At 42.3% G+C, this 17647-nt stretch overlaps 1 protein-coding gene across 1 annotated transcript; it reads right to left on the minus strand.

Annotated features, from left to right (window-relative positions):
* Positions 1-789: 789 nt before the first annotated feature.
* On the minus strand, positions 790-17597 carry LOC144702321 (FAD/NAD(P)-binding oxidoreductase family protein). The gene is made up of 16 exons (XM_078574328.1): positions 17181-17597; positions 16932-17093; positions 16677-16856; positions 16495-16552; positions 10679-10729; positions 7468-7550; positions 7172-7259; positions 6641-6682; positions 6484-6558; positions 6284-6352; positions 3916-4031; positions 1941-2053; positions 1468-1547; positions 1255-1375; positions 1106-1172; positions 790-1030 (listed from the first exon to the last, which is right to left on the minus strand). Exons 1-16 carry the CDS (start codon positions 17453-17455, stop codon positions 892-894), a joined length of 1719 nt encoding a protein of 572 aa, XP_078430454.1. The 5' UTR covers positions 17456-17597; the 3' UTR covers positions 790-891.
* Positions 17598-17647: the final 50 nt, after the last annotated feature.

A 17647-nucleotide genomic window follows, 5' to 3' on the forward strand; every position in this document is an offset into this window, starting at 1 on the left:
AGAGAGAGACATAGGGAGTGAGAGAAAGAGAGATTTAGATAAAGACGAGGGAGAGAGACTGAGAGATAGAGGAGAGAAAGAGAGAGCAAGAGAGAGAGAGGGACACCAATAGAGAGAGAGACCGAGAGATAGAGGAGAGAAAGAGAGACCAGGAGAGAGAGAGACCGAGAGATAGAGAAGAGAAAGAGAGACCAAGAGAGAGAGGGACACCAATAGAGAGAGAGAGACCAAGAAATAGAGGAGAGAAAGAGAGACCAAGAGAGGGACACCAATAGAGAGAGAGAGAGAGACCAAGAAAGAGAGGAGAGAAAGAGAGACCGAGAGAGAGGGACACCAATAGAGAGAGAGAGACCAAGAAATAGAGGAGAGAAATAGAGACCAAGAGAGGGAAAGCGACACCAATAGAGAGAGTGACCGAGAGATAGAGGAGAGAGAGGGAACGCTACACCAATAGAGAGAGAGACTGAGAGATAGAGGAGAGAGAGAGAGCGACACCAATAGAGAGAGACTGAGGGATAGAAGAGAGAAAGAGAGACTGAGTAAGAGAGAGGGGGAGAGAGAGAGAGAGAGAGAGAGGTACAGAGAGAGAGAGACTGATTGAGAGAGAGACAAAGAGAGACAGAGAGAGAGACAGAGATTAACTTAGTCCTCTTCAGTCTATCACTGATACTAACCTAATCCTATCCTCCTGTCTCTACTCATACATGATACCGTATGATTCATGCCCCCCCTCTTCTACACCCTCATGATTATGTAGACACTCACCCCAACTTATTATTCGACACGGCCTTTTTATATTAACCAGTCCATGATTTAAATACTTCATTAGTTTCCTTAAAAGGTAGAAACATGCAGTAATTGAAATTAGATTTTCACAGGAAGATCAGATTGTCACTTCAAAGACGATTTCTTCCAGTCCTGGAGGACAATGTGCGCAGCATTGCGGCCAGGAGCCCCCATTACGCCGCCTCCTGGGTGAGTCCCACTCCCGCAAAGATAGAGGCCCTTCAATGGTGTTCTGTAATCTGACCTGCCACATTTTCAAAATTCCAATTAGAAACTTAAATAGTAGTTAAATATCTCTATTCAGAGAAGTCTGATGCACCATCCTTTGACCGGGCGCATTAGAAACATAGAGTCCAAGCCCATGGCCCCATGAAAGATGTTTCCTCCTACAAATTTTGATGGAAATGGGAGATTCAGGTATAGATGAAACTTCTAGAAAGAAATAATTTGATTCCATGAGTGCTTTACCTGTGAGACCAAACTCCCTTTCAAGATCAGGCGGAGTCAGCATCTCATACCCGATTATTGAAGAGCTGAATCCAGGGGCATATTCATCGATCATGGAGAAGCATCTTTTGGCAAATGATTCCTGATTGAAATGTCATATCGCGGTTGCATTAGAAAATACTTAAAAATTCAGTCCAAGAAAGAGCCAAGTCCAGACAAAAAGAGATCACTGACCCTGATGGATAACTCTTCCCAGCTACCCTCTGCAAGCTGGTAGGGAGTATATTGGACAAATAAATTAATGACATGCTTTCCTGAGACATGAGAAACATCATCCAAGTTCAAGAAAAATATGTTAAAATATTGGAAAAAAATACATGAAAAGATGGACCCAATGATCTTATACGGTGCACCAAATATCAAGCAGAATAAGTTTCTTATTTATGATTTTTCAGTATACCCATTCCTCATAATGCAGGATTTGACAATAGAAAAAATCTGGAAGGCCATTTTGTATACCCATTCCTCATTTTGCAGCTGAATTTATATTCAAAATAATTCAAATTAATCGCGTTCCTAAACTGATTAGAGTATTTTGATTACATAAGAAATGGAAGGTTAGTCATTGAAAAATATGCTACGTACTGGATTCACAGAAGTGAGCATGCATAAAATGAATTACACAAAAGATAAATGTCTTTCCCAACCAGGTGGGGAAATGGTCTTGTCCAAGACTGACGGAATAGTCATCTCTATAATGGGCCTCATAGATGGTACCCCCTTCAAAGCGTCTCTGCAGGCCTCATCAATATCCTCCATACTTAAAATAAACATACGAAAAAATAATCAGCCAATCAATAAACTCATGGGCCCACTCAGTAAAAGAATAAATCAAGAACAAGTCTCTATCACAGACTATCAAAAAACAAAAAAAAAATGTCTCTTTTCATTATTCTCCTCATTGTATCACTATGATGGGATCAAGCTTTAGATTTTTGCCAATGTTTAGACAGAAAGGAAAAATAACTTTTATCTTACTAAAATCCATTTACCAATCTTTTGGAAATTCAGTTTCTGATAATTTAACACTATTCTAATTGAATTTAACATGCATTTGTCTATTCCAATATTTCAAATCACCGTACCACTCAGGTAATTGGAATAATAACATACGGCAAACAAGGCCTAAATCATTGACATGACTGCCCTCGAACTGTTTCTTGGTAATTTAAAAATCAGAGGAGAGCTCATGGCATTCAGAGGAGGAGGAACGCCATGGACTCTCCCCTGAGTTTGACATCTATCTTCTCTTCCATCTTCCACTGAGTTCATCTCGTTGAGGTCTGATTTTGTATGCCTAGGACTGTTTCAGCATTGGATATTATGGGCATTCAGCGATTGATTCAAGATGTCTTGAAATTGAGATTTGAATCGACCAATGTAATATTGATTTTCCCCTTCCTTCCGGATCCAGGATCATATCAATATGACAGGGGAAAAAAAAGAGGCGAGAAGAGATCTGGGAAGTAGCTCTGGTACCAATTGATACGATCTTTGATGTAGGATCGTATAGAAGAAGGGGGCTCGACAAGAACTGTTTAGATGTTCCCGGGGTTGCAGAGTAGAACAAGAATGATCAGAGGAGAGGTCAAACGGAGGAGGCAGGGACCGACCAGGGATGAGCCGCCCGAAGACATGGTGAGGTAGAGGCGATCACGAGGAATGGGGATTGCAGAAGAAGAGAGGGGACTTAGACATCGAGATGAGAGACAAATAACTCTAGCTTCATTATCTGTGGCTGTCTTCCTGAAGGGAGGGGATCCCTATTTAAAGGAAATACATAGGGGCCAAATTACCAAAATGCTCCTGGAGGGCTAACTTGACTGAACTAACCCTAAATAGGATGGGGATCGTAGCAGACTGCTGCCAGAGATATTTGTCATCACAAGCTATTCAAATCAAGGTTTCTTAGAGATAATGTGATAGAACTTGGAGTAGTTAGGTCATTTGAGGGGGTAAGATGAGTCTTTAAATACTAATGGTAAGCATTGGAGGGGGCAGGAAGAAGTCATGTACTAAGTACTTAGCTAGATAGTTTGTCTTGTATACTCTCTTTCTCTCTCCTCTCCTGTCTCCCTCTCCTCCCATTCCCATACCATTACAGATTGATCACAATCATCTTAAAGGGGTACTCGTTGATTAATTGTTGTACATGGACATAGGTCCACATCTCCACTTCTCTCTGTCTTCTCCTTTTTTCGTATATGCAGCATTCACAATGAACTTTCCTCAATGGGAATTTTTTCCACATGGTGATAGGCTCAGGAAGTTCTTTCAAAAGAAGTTTATGAAGTCATCTCCTGATCGCTATCTCTTCAGTAATTCAGCTTTTGGATGTGGTCATGAGAGCGCTTCCCAGCCCTTGCATGGGGTTTCTATGTATCAAGCTCAATGCCTATGATATTGAGGCTCTAGCTAGAGGCGACTTGTTCTGTGTCTTGATTTACATGGACTATGAGTCTACTTCTCTTCTCTCTTTTAGTACCATTCTCATTGGGACATTTTTTCCAGCAATTGGAGAAGTTTGTTACATATTCATGGAATTCAAAGCGACATTATCATCGTACTAATAAATTAACAAAAACCACTTAAAAATGGAGAATATGCATGATGATTTCACACCTTTCTGATCCTATATGAATGGTTCCAACATGCTCTGGACCAGGCTGTGAAAGAGTAGATTGACAACTCTGAAAGAGAGGCAACTTATCCACGGCAAGGTTAATTTTTGTTGTTCCCTGTTCCAAAAGAGAATTAATCAATGGTAAATCGGGGAGATTCTAGTGGAATATGCATTTTGCCTTACAGCAGAAATTTAAAATTCTGGGAAAACTTGACCAGAATACAGAATTATCACTAGTCTAAAGACAATCTTGCTTAAAAATTTTGCATGTTTCAAAGCATGGGAAATTGACCACACGCACATCAAGATGACAGAATAAGACTGAAACTTTTCATTGCTAGGTAAGTATGTGAAATCTGATGTGACACCCAGAAAATTCTCATGGGAAGGAGAATGAAATACTTATAGGCCTGAAGTTAACTCAAGGATTAAAAAAATCAATTATCAAAGTTAATAAAAATACTCAACAGATGAAAGAAATGCAGATTTTGAAGATGATACTACCCTGATCAGAGTTATATTTTGAAAGGTTCTTTAGTCGAACCAAACAAAGGAAGAAGACGTCATACCACACTGGCAGCAGCACGCGTGCACAAAGGGGCCCCAACTGTGAGCCTATAAATAAGAGCTGGGCAGGAGCATTTGAAGCACAAAGCATTCAAGAAACTGGTTCGCTCTTTGGGAAAGTTCGAGAGTGACCAAGGCTATCTGTGGAGCAATCCCATGGCCAGCGGGAAGGGAGAGTCAGCATCAGGCTTCTCCAACTTCCATTTGTTCTTGCTTATTCTTTCCCTTCTCATTGTGATTTGTTCAGGACTCTCTTTGTGGAAAGTTTCATTATTCTTTCCCACGAATTACAGTGATTCTTCCTCCCCAGGAGACGATCGATAGTTTACTTCTATCATATTTGAATGCCCAAAGTCAAATATTTCCTCAAGTAATATTGTTTTCAAAGAGTTCTCAGTCACAGGTAAAAAGGGAAGGAACAGAGTGGGGGAGAAGAGCGATAGAAGGCAGAGTTGATAGGATTTCTGGCCCTTGTTGGCGGCATTCTCGTCCTTTGACCATTAAGGGCATCTAGGCCCCTCTCCTCCCATGTTTCCTTTAAATAGCGCAGCCCTCCTTCTACGAGGGAAGACTGGAAGTTGTTCCTTAAGTGACTGTTGGTTTCCCTCCTCTCTTTTCTTCTTATATCCATGCTCCACCTCCCTCTACAATCCCCCTCCTCGTGATCATCTCTACATCACGGCGTCTTGAGGCAGCTCATCCTCAGCCGATCCCAACCCCCTCTGCTCGGCCTTTTCCTGACCATTCCCGTTCTTCCCTTCCTCCCTGGGAACCTCTCTCCATCTCTCCCTCTCATCTGCCTCATACAACTCTAGTTACAGCATGAAATCGATTCGATCTTGAATCGGGATCATATCAAGAGTAGAGATCACCAGGAGACTAGGGATGGGTGGATGGCGTAAAGTAGGTAGGCACTGCCTTCACCTGCACGAGTGGATATCTGCATGGTCAAGCAGGGCCTGAGAAGGGAAAAATATTTCTTAGGACGAGACTCACTATGTATTATTTTATTAGCTTACTCTTACGAGAAGGGTGATACAACTCTTCCAACTCTTCCACGCACGTACGTGCGAAGGAAGAAACGCCTCTGACTTGCACGTGCGGAGCAGCGCAGGGAAGAGGAAGAGATGCAAGTGTGATTCATAAACAAAAGAGAAGGAGACGGGAAGGGATATGAAGAGACTTCCTGGTGGGAGCTGCGGCACTCCACAGCTGGCTTGGGAGATCCTCCCACTCCTTCAAGAAACGATCGACCGATTCAGTGCGATCGTGGTTGTTTCCTTTTATCTTATCTTCTACAAACGCTGTTGTGGGTCTTTGTTTGAGTTTCAATCCGAACTAACTTCGAAGTTGGTGTTTCAAGCTATACCAATATTACTCGTCTATTTGGGGGTTGTAACAAAGGGCAAGGTGGGCTCCTGTCCACTGGGTTTGTTGGGGTGGTGCTTTCATGAACTCAACATGTGATGGCATCAGACAAGAATTCAAAAGTTCTTATTCAGCAGGAAATCCCATGAACGGGATCAGATTTGATGGATCCGCATCTGCTGATTTCCATCATTCTGTACTTGGTTTCTTTAATTAAATACTTGAGTTTGGGTTATTAGGCAACCGCTACACTTTAGTCCCCCTTCAAAATGGGCTCTGATCGAAATCTTACAGGAAAAGGTAATGTTTTCTAAGGGAATTTTCATTTCCATTGAAACAAATATGTGCGCATGAGAATTACTTAATTGTTTTTCATTTCGGCACATTCCAAATGATATTTTTAATAAAAAACAACAAACTATAGGTTCTTACAGAGCTATAATCAGATCTTTTAATGTCATGTATAAAGTCTTCAGGAAGAATAGTTTCTGGAACAAATTCCTGCACAAGATGAAAACCATAAACTCTTAATAAAAATTTCAGCATTTTTCCCCAACTTTTAATTATCTCAGTAAAGCGTTCAATCGCAAAGTTTCCTTGGTATACTGTGAAAACTTGATGATAATAATTACCACAAAAGTCCGGTAAGGTGTGGCATTTGACAAAACACATGAAGCATTCACTTCTGTTCCGTCAGCCAAAAGCACCTGGGAAGCAGATTGGCAATCAGAAGTCTTTAAAGTGCTGAAGATTTTTAAATCAATAAAACCTGATTCAATAAATACTCACCCCAGATACTACACTGCTATGGTCCACCATCAATTGAGAAACCTAAGTAAATGCCATATGTGTAAGTTTAAAATGTTAAGGTGATAAAGTAAAATTAAAATACATCACACTTCAACAAAAAGGCTTTGTATAGATATTCCCTACAATCCAAAGAACTGTTTCATTCATGAATCAAGGATATGTCATGGTATATAAAAACACCATATGTATGATCCACATTAATAACTATAGTAGTAGGTCCACAATATTCAGCTGAAATTTAAGCATCAAGTCAATTGATACCAAATCTGTAAATTTTAAAATGACTCACGCCATTACGAACATTTTATAATCCAGATAAAGAGCCAATCATTTCAAAATCATGAAAGAATAGTCATCAAGCATTCCACTGAGTAAGACAAGAGCGTTGCAATCAACACTTTCATTCTGTCCCATTATCGATGTCCCAAACTTGTTTGATTTACATTATTTAGGAAATAAAAAAATGCAAGAAATGTAAAGTTTTTCTCTGTTTGAAACAAGATAAAATACCTCAGTGTTTGTTAAAATGACAGCACCAGCTTCTCTAGCCGCACTAGCTAAAGCCAATGAAACGGATCCCATCCCACCTTCCACATACCTTAAAAATTCAGATTTCAATTCGAACTGGCAAGAAACCCCTTACAAAGTCATATTGATGAAGAAAATTCAAAATATTTCTGTTAGTGGTCACACTGTCGTAACTATACATGCAGCATATGAATAAATCAAAGGAACATGAAAGCCCCAGAGAAACAAAAAAATTCAAATTCAAATCTTAAAATCAAGATAACAGGTAAGAAACATACGACCAAACTCCTCGATCACCACCCGATTCGCCCATTACATGATGTAGCAGGACATAACCAGTTCCGGGAGTGTTAACACTTGCCTGAAAATTAATTTAATCAATGCTCGTAAGAATGGTATAATGAGAAAGTATGCATCTTCATTTTGTTTTATCAGTGGATTAACATCATCAAGTATAATAATTCGCTTTATGTTATTCCTGATCATTCTGCTTAAAGGGGAGTTGAGATTCAGGGAAAAATATTCTAGATTATAAAGTAGGACAATATTATTTTGCTAAGAAAAGACCGGGAAGTCCATACATATGACATACACAATGGGAGAAAGATATGTGAAAGAAGTAGAGAAATGTGCCCAACAGACCCAGGCCCATATTCAAATAGTACGAATTAACAGCCCCCCTCAAGTTGGATGATAAATATCGTGTTCACCAACATTGCCACTAAAGAGATTCACAAAAGCATTTTGTAAAGCCTTTGTAAACAGATCAACAATCTGTTCAGCTAAGGAAGTCCAATGAGGAAGGATCACGTGAGCCTGGATATGAGAATGATATGAGCCTCCCTATCACAAACTTAAGAAGGCAAAGAAGAGGGTTAGAAGCGAGGCACGTGCGGCACGAATTCACGACGCCCACGAAACAGGAGCTTAGACCAAGGAGGAAACATTAAAAATAAGAGAGGAGTCTCCAGAGGAAGGCAGAGATCCTCCAATCCATAAGAAAACATCGCCGATATTGCAGCGTTTTGGTTCTTTTCCATTCTTGGATCCCTTCTTGATCTTGTTCTTCGAATTGTAGTGCTTCTCCAAAACATTGATCTTGGGTGGAATTACTCTTTTTGAATACTTGAATCTCACTTTCATCATTAAGAATTATCTGGTTCATATCACTGGTATCAGAGTGTTACGATACTACCGAGTTACCCAATTGTCAATAGTCTTCGATGAGAAATAGAGAAAACAATAACTCCTTCGGCTGATTTGATAATTCAGTTCAAGTCACTCCAACGAGTAGACAACGGAAATAAGAAATGGAAGACACTTAGGAAGAAACGAAGATAGTCCACGATGGCTGGATCAGCTGGCCGTCGAGTCGAAGAAGGCCGGATTGGTACCCCTTTCTCTTCAACCGAGGAGGATCTCCTTGGTTGCCTGCTGCTCCAATACTTCTTCAAAATTGTCATTCTAGAGGGTGTTCCCCTCTTATTTATAGTGCCGCAAACTCTAATTTTAGCAAGGATTCTCAATGGGCCTTGCCGCTTGCCTCTTTCGTTTATATTTCCGAATTTGGCTCGTATCACAGAGCCAGAAGATTCTTGACCTAGGAGAAGATAGGATCAAGATCCATAAGGTAACCAACCCGACTTGGAATTTGAAAGAAGAACACCAAGTTTTCTTGACAAGTTGATGGAGCAAATCGTCTCCATCAATTTAAGTCTGAATGTCATTCAACCGTCCAACAGTCCACCTTGAGAAGTCGAAGGAGTTGCCAGACCAGTTCCGGGCCAACCACACACGCCACCACATTATACGATGTCAGAAAACAACCACCGATTCAAAAGAGGAGACTTAGCAGTTTTAATGGAGCTAATGCCAACGATCAGATTAACTGTGCGTGGCAATTTTTTCGCATGCATCAGATGGCCTGCTATGACAAGATGCAGTTGATCTCCATTCATCTGGATAATGCGACACAAAATTGGTTTATTTGTATGATTTGAATACAGGTTTACAAGAGGAAGAAACCCAGGCAGAAACACACTCTGGGCACGTCAGCCAAGCCCACTACCAGGGCTACTTAAACCCTGCCTTGACGGAGGCTAGGGAAGGAATTTATTTGTTGTCTCTCCTCTTTCATGCTTGGTTATAATGTCCTCTCCTTGTGCTCGCAGGTCTGATAACGTCTCCTTGCCAAGCAATGACCACTACATTGGCGATCCTTCGCCATCCCCATGTCATTTCCCTTCTTTTCTCCCCCCCCCACCCACCAAAGCATCTCTCATTCTCTCTTCCTCTCTCTTTGTATGTTGGAACAGTGAACAAATATATTGGATTGCATTATCAAAGTTCAAGGGTTACCAGGAGATTCCGATACGATTCTCCACGATAACCTATCCTTGGTATCAGAGCCATTTGCCTCACCTTCTGCCATGATAGCGATGGAAACCAAGTCCAAGCACTCCTCCTCAATGACCGCGGATGATGTGTCATTGAAGGCCTCACCAATGCCATGGAACACCATCTCCCTCTGGTCCCTAAGAAGCTGTGAACCCTGACATTCATTCTAGCAGCAGCATACAACAGCATCAGGCCTTCGCCTGATGCTGCTAGGGCAGGACCGTTCTTCTAGGCATGGGGAGAGCCATTTACTGATTGCGTCACCCTGGACTCCATCTCTGATGATGACGAGGTCAGTCTCCTGTCATCGCTCCAATGTAAGTGGCCCTCTCAGAAGCCTGAGACATTTATCCCCACAAGGGAATAAGTGGCTTAAGGCTAATGAGCCTTGGCCCGTTAATCTGTAAGCTGGTATTTAAACCAGCAGCTGGGTTAGTGAAAGTGCTTTTCCGCCCATCTGTTTCTGAATTCCTATCTTCAGGCAGCGCCAGGAGAGAGAGAGAGAGAGAGAGAGAGAGAGAGAGAGGAGAGATTTGCTGGTGCCAAACTAACAGTTGTGTTGAGAGGTCAAGACAGCATAGGGAATATGATTGGAAAACGGCATGCCCAGGGCCTGTCATTCCCTTAGAGATCTGATACAATGAAAAACATTGGAAAACTATTCATCCTCTAAGAAATATTTTGGAGGACCATATATATTTGATATACAGCATTGAAAAAAAAGATGAGAAGATGGCACAATGGATCCAGGCTGATATACATATAATGATACTTAATATCAACAATGTTGTACTTTCTCCTTTATAGAAAATAAATTAGAGGCATGAAAACAGTTTCTTTAAAAAGTCACCATCTTAAACTGAGTGGTAAACCCATGTTTGATGAAAACTGAAAAGGGGAGCCGTAATTGTTTTGGTGCCTTGCATTTATCAAAAGAGTAAAACATTATAAATTAAATAGTATGACAATAAGTAACCTAGAAAGAATGTGTGGGGTTTCTGTATGCAAAGATGCATTTTGTTTCATATAGCGTACACTTAGAAAACCAAATTAAATAATGTTTGACCATCTTCACGCGAAGGTAAGATTTACCATTGAGCCAATAACAGCATCTGTAGCAAGTGAGGCCTTCAAAACATCACTCTGTAGATGGAAATAAAAAAAGTAAATATTTTTTGAAGAATGACTAAAATAATATTTCAAAATATACATTAACAGAACTTTGATTTAAGTGCCATCTCTAGGAGCTCAATCATTTAAGGTTTCCCATAAAGGTAACACAAAGAAACCTCCCCACTTATAAGATGAATGGGTCTATGTTTCATCACGGAGATGTGTTAGATGAGATAAAGTCATTTCTAATTTGGTTTCATGTTTATTACCCCTAAAAGTGGCATAAAAGTAGCTTCTATAACCCTTTGTGAAATGCCATTTCAGTTTCAAAGAATGTGCTAATAGAGAATTTATTGATAACTTAAAGAGGAAACTAATGAGTTTGAATTTAATTCAATATAGATTGAGAGAAAGAACAGTGGATCAGTTCCCTGTCAAAAGAAGATCAAGCTCAATATGGATTGAGAGGTTTATTCAGCATGCCAATCTTCTCAAAACAAGATGCTTCTCAATATATTCAATATCACATGGATTAAAAAACTGAAAGAAGTAGAAGCATGATAAACATCTACTAAGAACCTATCAAACAAAGAGGAGAAGAGCTGATAACCCCACACGTGGGAGAATTTGAATTATGGTGGGAAAGGAGCATCACAAGGAGTTTCAAGATTGCTATAAATAAGGAGGAAGGAAGGCCGAGGGGAGGTAATCAGTTGCAGAAGCCCTCTCTGGAGATTCTCCTCGGAGCAGTGTCGTCGTCCGATCAGGTTGGCAGCCGTCCACCCTACCACAAGGATCAAACTCTACTTCTTTTCGTGTGATCTTTGATTTCTATGCCGCCACCTCTCAAGACTTGATTTCATATGTTGTTTGTCTTTCTCTGGAACTCTTGGATCCATACTCATCAATCGAGGAATCCCCGAGGATTACTGTCTATATTGTTAGATATACCGGTGTTCTAACAAAGATAGACTGGATGAGAGGACCAATTGGGTAAGATTAAGACAACAAAGAGGAGGATAGTGGAAGAGATGAAGCTAATCCCCGAAGACTCAGAAGACAATGGCAAACTAATGGCAGATGTTGCTAAGACATGAAATCTATGGAGCACTTCAGCAGAATGCAGACCTGATTATGAGTTTCCAAGACACCAACAGAAGGACAAGGGCAGGGAACCGGCTGAGGTAGCAACGAATGATGAGGTGTGTGCCGAGGATCGGATTAGCCCGTACATACTACAAGCTAGAAATAAGATGGAGGCACTAAAAATTTAGAGACAAGGATGTTGAAGGTTGAGAGAGAGAGATGGAAAGGTTTTTCCAAGTGCAACAGGCGTCAAAGGAAGATTGCATTGATGTCACCATGGCCAATCAAGAAAATGAAGCATTATGACAGTATCTATGGAACACCGACAGGTACCTTCTGCAGGCTGGGATGACTTCAAGATCCAAATCGAGACACTGGTGGACAATATCAAGCATCAATTCATGGATATCAAGCAGACAGGGATGGAAAAGGAGTAGTGGAATGAAATTGAAAGGTTACTTTGCACTTGCCACCGGTGACAGAAGAGATAGTGTATGAATTCTTGGCCCTCGGATGATTGGACTTGGCACTGAGGACCCAGAAGCAACTCAATGGTCTTTGGCAGGCCTGCGAAAATCACAGTCAGATAGTTGGATGACCATCTAATGGCTGATGATCTTTCCAGGGAAGCTCTAGTCACTTAGATTGCCCTCTGGGATAAGGAGGAGGTATCCAGCTGCCGACTACATTTAAACTACAAGGTGTCACCGGGATTCTCTCATCCAAAGCCGATATGTTATTAGAGCTCGCCATCAGTGGAGAGCACATGTCTGGGTGAAGGTACACCCGGTTGTCTTGACTGTGTCAAGGCCGTGTATCGCTTAAGGTACCCTATGACTTCCGCAAAGCACCAAAGTGGTGTTGTGTAGTCAACACAGTATCAAGTTGTGTTTCGGTCAAGAAGAGTGTGTATCGTCAAGAGAAAGAAAGGTGACATCGGTGTGGGTGTTGCAGATTACTGTGAAGCTGCAATATCGGAACCAGTTGGTAGAGGTCTGCTCTCCTCACAGGTGACGTATAAGCAAAAGAGGGAGCAAGTGGTGCCATTGTTGGTTATCTCAGGGTGGAGGAGGACTGGGTAACACGATCAATAGCTTTAGAGAAGACTGATTCAAATGATCTCCAGCTTACTCAGCAGGAGCAAGTAAGTATCAGTTGGGATCAACCAGGGGATACCCGAGACTATGAAATACACAAGACACAATTTACTACACTGGACTAAATTTGTTGAAATGATTCTGGAGGGAAGAAGATTGGGACACCATTTGACTGAAGAGATGACGCCAACTAATCCACACAATGTAGGGTGGAAAGCTGAGGATGCTACTGTAAAAACTTGGCTCCTTGGCAGTATGAGAGGGGACCTGATTCCCAAGTATTTGCTGCTTCCCATGGCAAAACAAGTCTGGGATAAGGTACACAAGATCTGCTTGCAGAAAAATAATGACTGGCATATATATGAGCTGGTTACCAAGGCAGCATTCCTCCAACTAGGCAACAAAACTGTGCAATTAGTACGTGTGTGAGCTTCATATCTGGCCAGTTGTGGAAGCGGGTTGCCCGTGCCAACATTACACTATGAAAGATTGACTGTATAAGTTCCTTATGCGACTTAATACAGACTATGAGCATTTCTGGTGACAAATTCTCAATAGAGAGAGAGTTCCAAGTCTGGAGCAGAATATACAGCTTGTCCTTGAAGAAGAATGTCGCATACTCCATTCGTCTAATAGATCTTTTCATGAGCTGATAGTACCACTAATGGTACTAACAAGCAGCCCTCCAAGAATTATTCACATGAAGGAAATGTCTGACAACAGAAGGAAAAGTCTAAATGGCAAGCCAAAGAGCCGATTGTATGCACATATTGCAAGAGGAAAGGGCACAAGAGAGAGACCTGTTGGGATCTCCATGGTAGATCACCCAGACAGTCTCAAGCTCATGTGGTGAACACAAAAGACACAACTACAGGTGGGCGGTCACCTAACACTGGGGATGATGTCTATCAGCTGACATCTCAAGATATCTATGCACTCAAAGAGGAACAGGAGAAATTGAAGAACCTTATTTTGTCCAGAAAACACGTCAATGACATGCACCGGTGAGCATTATACTTTCTTTAGCGTTGGTAATTCATAACACACTACAAGGTGGATCATTGATTCTGGGGCAACAGATCACATGACGCCTTATTTTTATAAATTTGTGGAGTGATATGTTCTCGTGTAGGGGACGGATTGATGACCAAGTGAAACGCCCAAAATTCAGTGGAATGCCCAAAATTCAGTGGAATAACAGAGATTGTTCCAAAGTAGCAGTAACACGAGGGAGGGAGAGGAACAGTAGAGAGAGAGAGAGAGAGAGAGAGAGAGAGAGAGAGAGGGAGGATAGGTAGAGGAGTTCCCGGGGTGGAGAGGAGAGAAATGGGAATGACGAGGAGCTTAGCGAAGGATCGCCGGAGAGTAGTCAAGGGCTCGGCCTGGTTGGGAGGATGCAGACCTACGAACCACGGAAGAGAGGGTCACGACCGATGACGAGAAGGAAGAGAAGATGATCCTTCGCTGTGTGAATTCCTGCCTAGGCTGCCTCTAGAGAGACCTTTAAATAGGAAATGCTGCGGGTTGGGCCTGTGATTGCGTAATGGGCCCAGATTGGGCCTTCCTCTGAACATGTACCTGCTGCTGGATCATATCATGGAGTATTCTACTCATGTGGGCAACCGCCGAGTACTAACTGCAAGGGGGGAAATTCTCCCAGTTGTGGGTATTGATACTGTTAAAGTTGAAAAGCTAGGACTTCTCAAACATGTCCTACATGTTCCTATGCTTAAAGCCCAGTCAATCTCCCCTCAGAAACTGGTTAAAGATTTGTCACTTACTCTTAACTCTTGATTCTTCTGGTTGTTTTGTATATGACAAGAAGCTAAACCAAAGGACTGGACAAATTAAGGAGAAGAATGGCTTACTGTGCATGGAAGATGGTGCAGCTGCAGTGCTGATGGTGGATGGAGGACGCCATAATGGAGAAGACAATCTGCCCTAAATAGAACAAGTTTAACTGTTTCACTCATGTCTGGGACATCCGTCTTTTGAAATTTTGGGAAGAATGTTCCCTGTTTTTGCTAGTAATGTGGACTTGTCCAAACTTGTTTGTGACACATGTCAGTTTGCTAAACATAGAAGATCCTTGTTTAAAAGGAAGAGTGAGAGAAGTGATTGTCCCTTTGATCTAATGCATAGTGACATTTAGGGACCATCCACTATCCCATCATTACCTGGGCCTAGATGGTTTCTCATAATTGTTGATGACTGCACATGACTGACATGGGGGTACCTTATAGAACCCATGTCAGAGATAACTGACATCATCACACATTTTATTGTACAGGTGCAGACACAATATGGGGTACTGGTAAAAAGGTTTAGAATAGATAATGCCCGAGATTACTTCAATGCAGCAGTCAGAGCATACTTTCAATCTCATGGAATTATTCATGAGGCTTCATGTGTCGATAAATCACAGCAGAATAGTGTGGCAGAAAGAAAGATCGGGCATATTGTTGAGCAGGAGGTACCCACGTTTCTCTGGGGAGAAGCCTTGCTAACAGCTATGCATCTCATAAATTGGCCACCATAAAAAGTCTTATGTTATAAGAGCCGTCTGGACCTTATGACTGAGTGCTTCCCTTCTGCCCCAACGAGAACACATTCGAAACCTAAAATCTTTGGGTGTACTGTATTTATTCATATTCATAACCCTGCCAACAAGCATAATCCAGATGAGGATAAGAACATAACCAAGAGGATCTTTTCAACCCATCCGAGACGTTATCATATCCAAATCATGGCATTTCTCATCACAAGGGACACTCAAGGAATTCCCATCCTTCCAAATTACATCAATTTAGAGCAACGATTTTGGGCCTTTGATACAAGGGCCAAACAACGACAAAGAGAGGGGAGGCGGCAAACATCCAATGTGAGCTGAGAATCCTCTTTGACGTTCCAGTGAGGTATTCGCGGTCTTAGTTCATATGAGTGATACTTCTGTATTCAAATTGTCAATCAGAGCTAGGATCAGTGGACAATCACAAAGTCATCACCGTCATCTCTCCGTTTGTCATGGTCATCTTTAAGTGGCTTGGAAGATGAAGACTGCATCATTCTTGATGGTCGGATGATGAATCTAGGAAACCGAAAGATGATGAATAAGAGGAAATGGCATTGTTGGTCGGCCATCTTCATTGGTGATCCATGATACAGATGAACCGATGCAGATATCAGATGCCATTGCCTCTAGAAATGAATGAAATGGATACAATTAAGTACCTCGAACCATTTGAAGACTACATCATTCTTGATGGTCGGATGATGAATCTAGGAAACCGAAAGATGATGAATATGAGGAAATGGCGTTGTTGGTCGGCCATCTTCATTGGTGATCCATGAAACAGATGAACCGATGCAGATATCATACGCCATTGCCTCTAGAAATGAATGAAATGGATACAATTAAGTACCTCAAACCATTTGAAGACTACATCATTCTTGGTGGCCGGATGATGAATCTAGGAAACCGAAAGATGATGAAGATGATGAAATGGCATTGCTTGTCGGCCATCTGCATTGGTAATCCATGATACAGATTGCCGATGTAGATATCAGACGATCTTGCCTCCAGAAATGAATGAAATGGATACATTTCAGTACCTCGAACCATTTGTTCAGAACTTTTGATGGAGGAGAGACCAACAGCTCCATAAATTCCCTAAAATGGGTGCAAACACCAGATTCAATTTTCATGGATATGCGTGCTAGCCAAACAATGAAAGAAGATTTCCTCATTTCTTCATCGAATTTTTGATTGACAAGCATCGGAAAGGGGCACTCACACGGAATCTCTCTGGCCCAGACGAACAGCTTCCCTGAAACAGCGGAACCAGAACGCGGACTTCTGCAATTTATCCTTCATCCTCGACGCGATCGACGGATCATCGCGGATTATTTCTGGAGTCGGCTTGTCCAGGAGAGAATCCATGAAAACCGAGAATTTCTCCAACTGTTCTTCGTACCTGAACACCACAGCAACAAGATCAAGCAGATGCAGAATTCAATAGATTTCTCGCGCAGCAAGTTTCTCGAGGCACCTCGGGTAGGCCAATGCGTCCTTGGCCGAGAACTTGAAGATCTCCGAGTGGTTCAGAGCGGAGTCCGGGCCGAGGAGGAGGTAACGACCGTCTAAACATGGCGTGAAGGAGGACGGATTCCTCTTCAGGAGCTTCAGGCCATGGCGGCCGAGCTCGAGCTCCCTTTTCCGAGCAATCGATTGCGCAAACCATCAATTCTTGGAGAAAACGGCGATTTTCCGGCTAAACACAAGAGAATTCGTGACAAACCTGATGAGAATGGGGCGGAGGAGGCTCTGGAGATAACTGCATCGCGAGAATCGGAAGCCAGGAACGATCTCCTCCGTCACGGCGGCGCCGCCGACCACGCGGCGTTTTTCCAGAACAGCGACGTCGAGTCCGCCGCGCGCAAGATAAGCCGCCGCGGCCAGCCCGTTGTGGCCGCCACCGACGATCACCGCGTCCCATTTCTTCCCTGCGACGACCGCCGACGACGATAGCCCCCTGCGCAAGACAACGCTCGCTCTCCTCCCCCTCGTTAACATCGCCTTCTCCAACGAGCACCCGATCTGACAACTTAACCGCTTTTTAAAATCGACGCGTCTAGAATCGCCACTTCCGATTTCTGCGAGGAATCAACATCGCCGATTCGGATCAGAAGAGATGAATCTCAGCAGAAATCCACAATTCAATCTGCTTTACATCGGCCAGGTCTGATAACTTCTTAACCGCTTTTC

Source organism: Wolffia australiana, chromosome 4 (assembly GCF_029677425.1).
Source record: "Wolffia australiana isolate 7733 chromosome 4, ASM2967742v1".
Lineage (NCBI taxonomy): Eukaryota > Viridiplantae > Streptophyta > Magnoliopsida > Alismatales > Araceae > Wolffia > Wolffia australiana.

Excerpts from the sequence above, each read along its gene's own strand:
- LOC144702321 (XM_078574328.1), bottom strand. The coding sequence starts at position 17,455 with ATGTTAACGAGGGGGAGGAGAGCGAGCGTTGTCTTGCGCAGGGGGCTA. Across the intron at positions 17,094-17,180 it reads CTCCGCCCCATTCTCATCAG|GGAGCTCGAGCTCGGCCGCC; the intron begins GTTTGTCACGAA and ends TGCTCGGAAAAG. Across the intron at positions 1,376-1,467 it reads GGGAAGAGTTATCCATCAGG|GAATCATTTGCCAAAAGATG; the intron begins GTCAGTGATCTC and ends CATTTCAATCAG.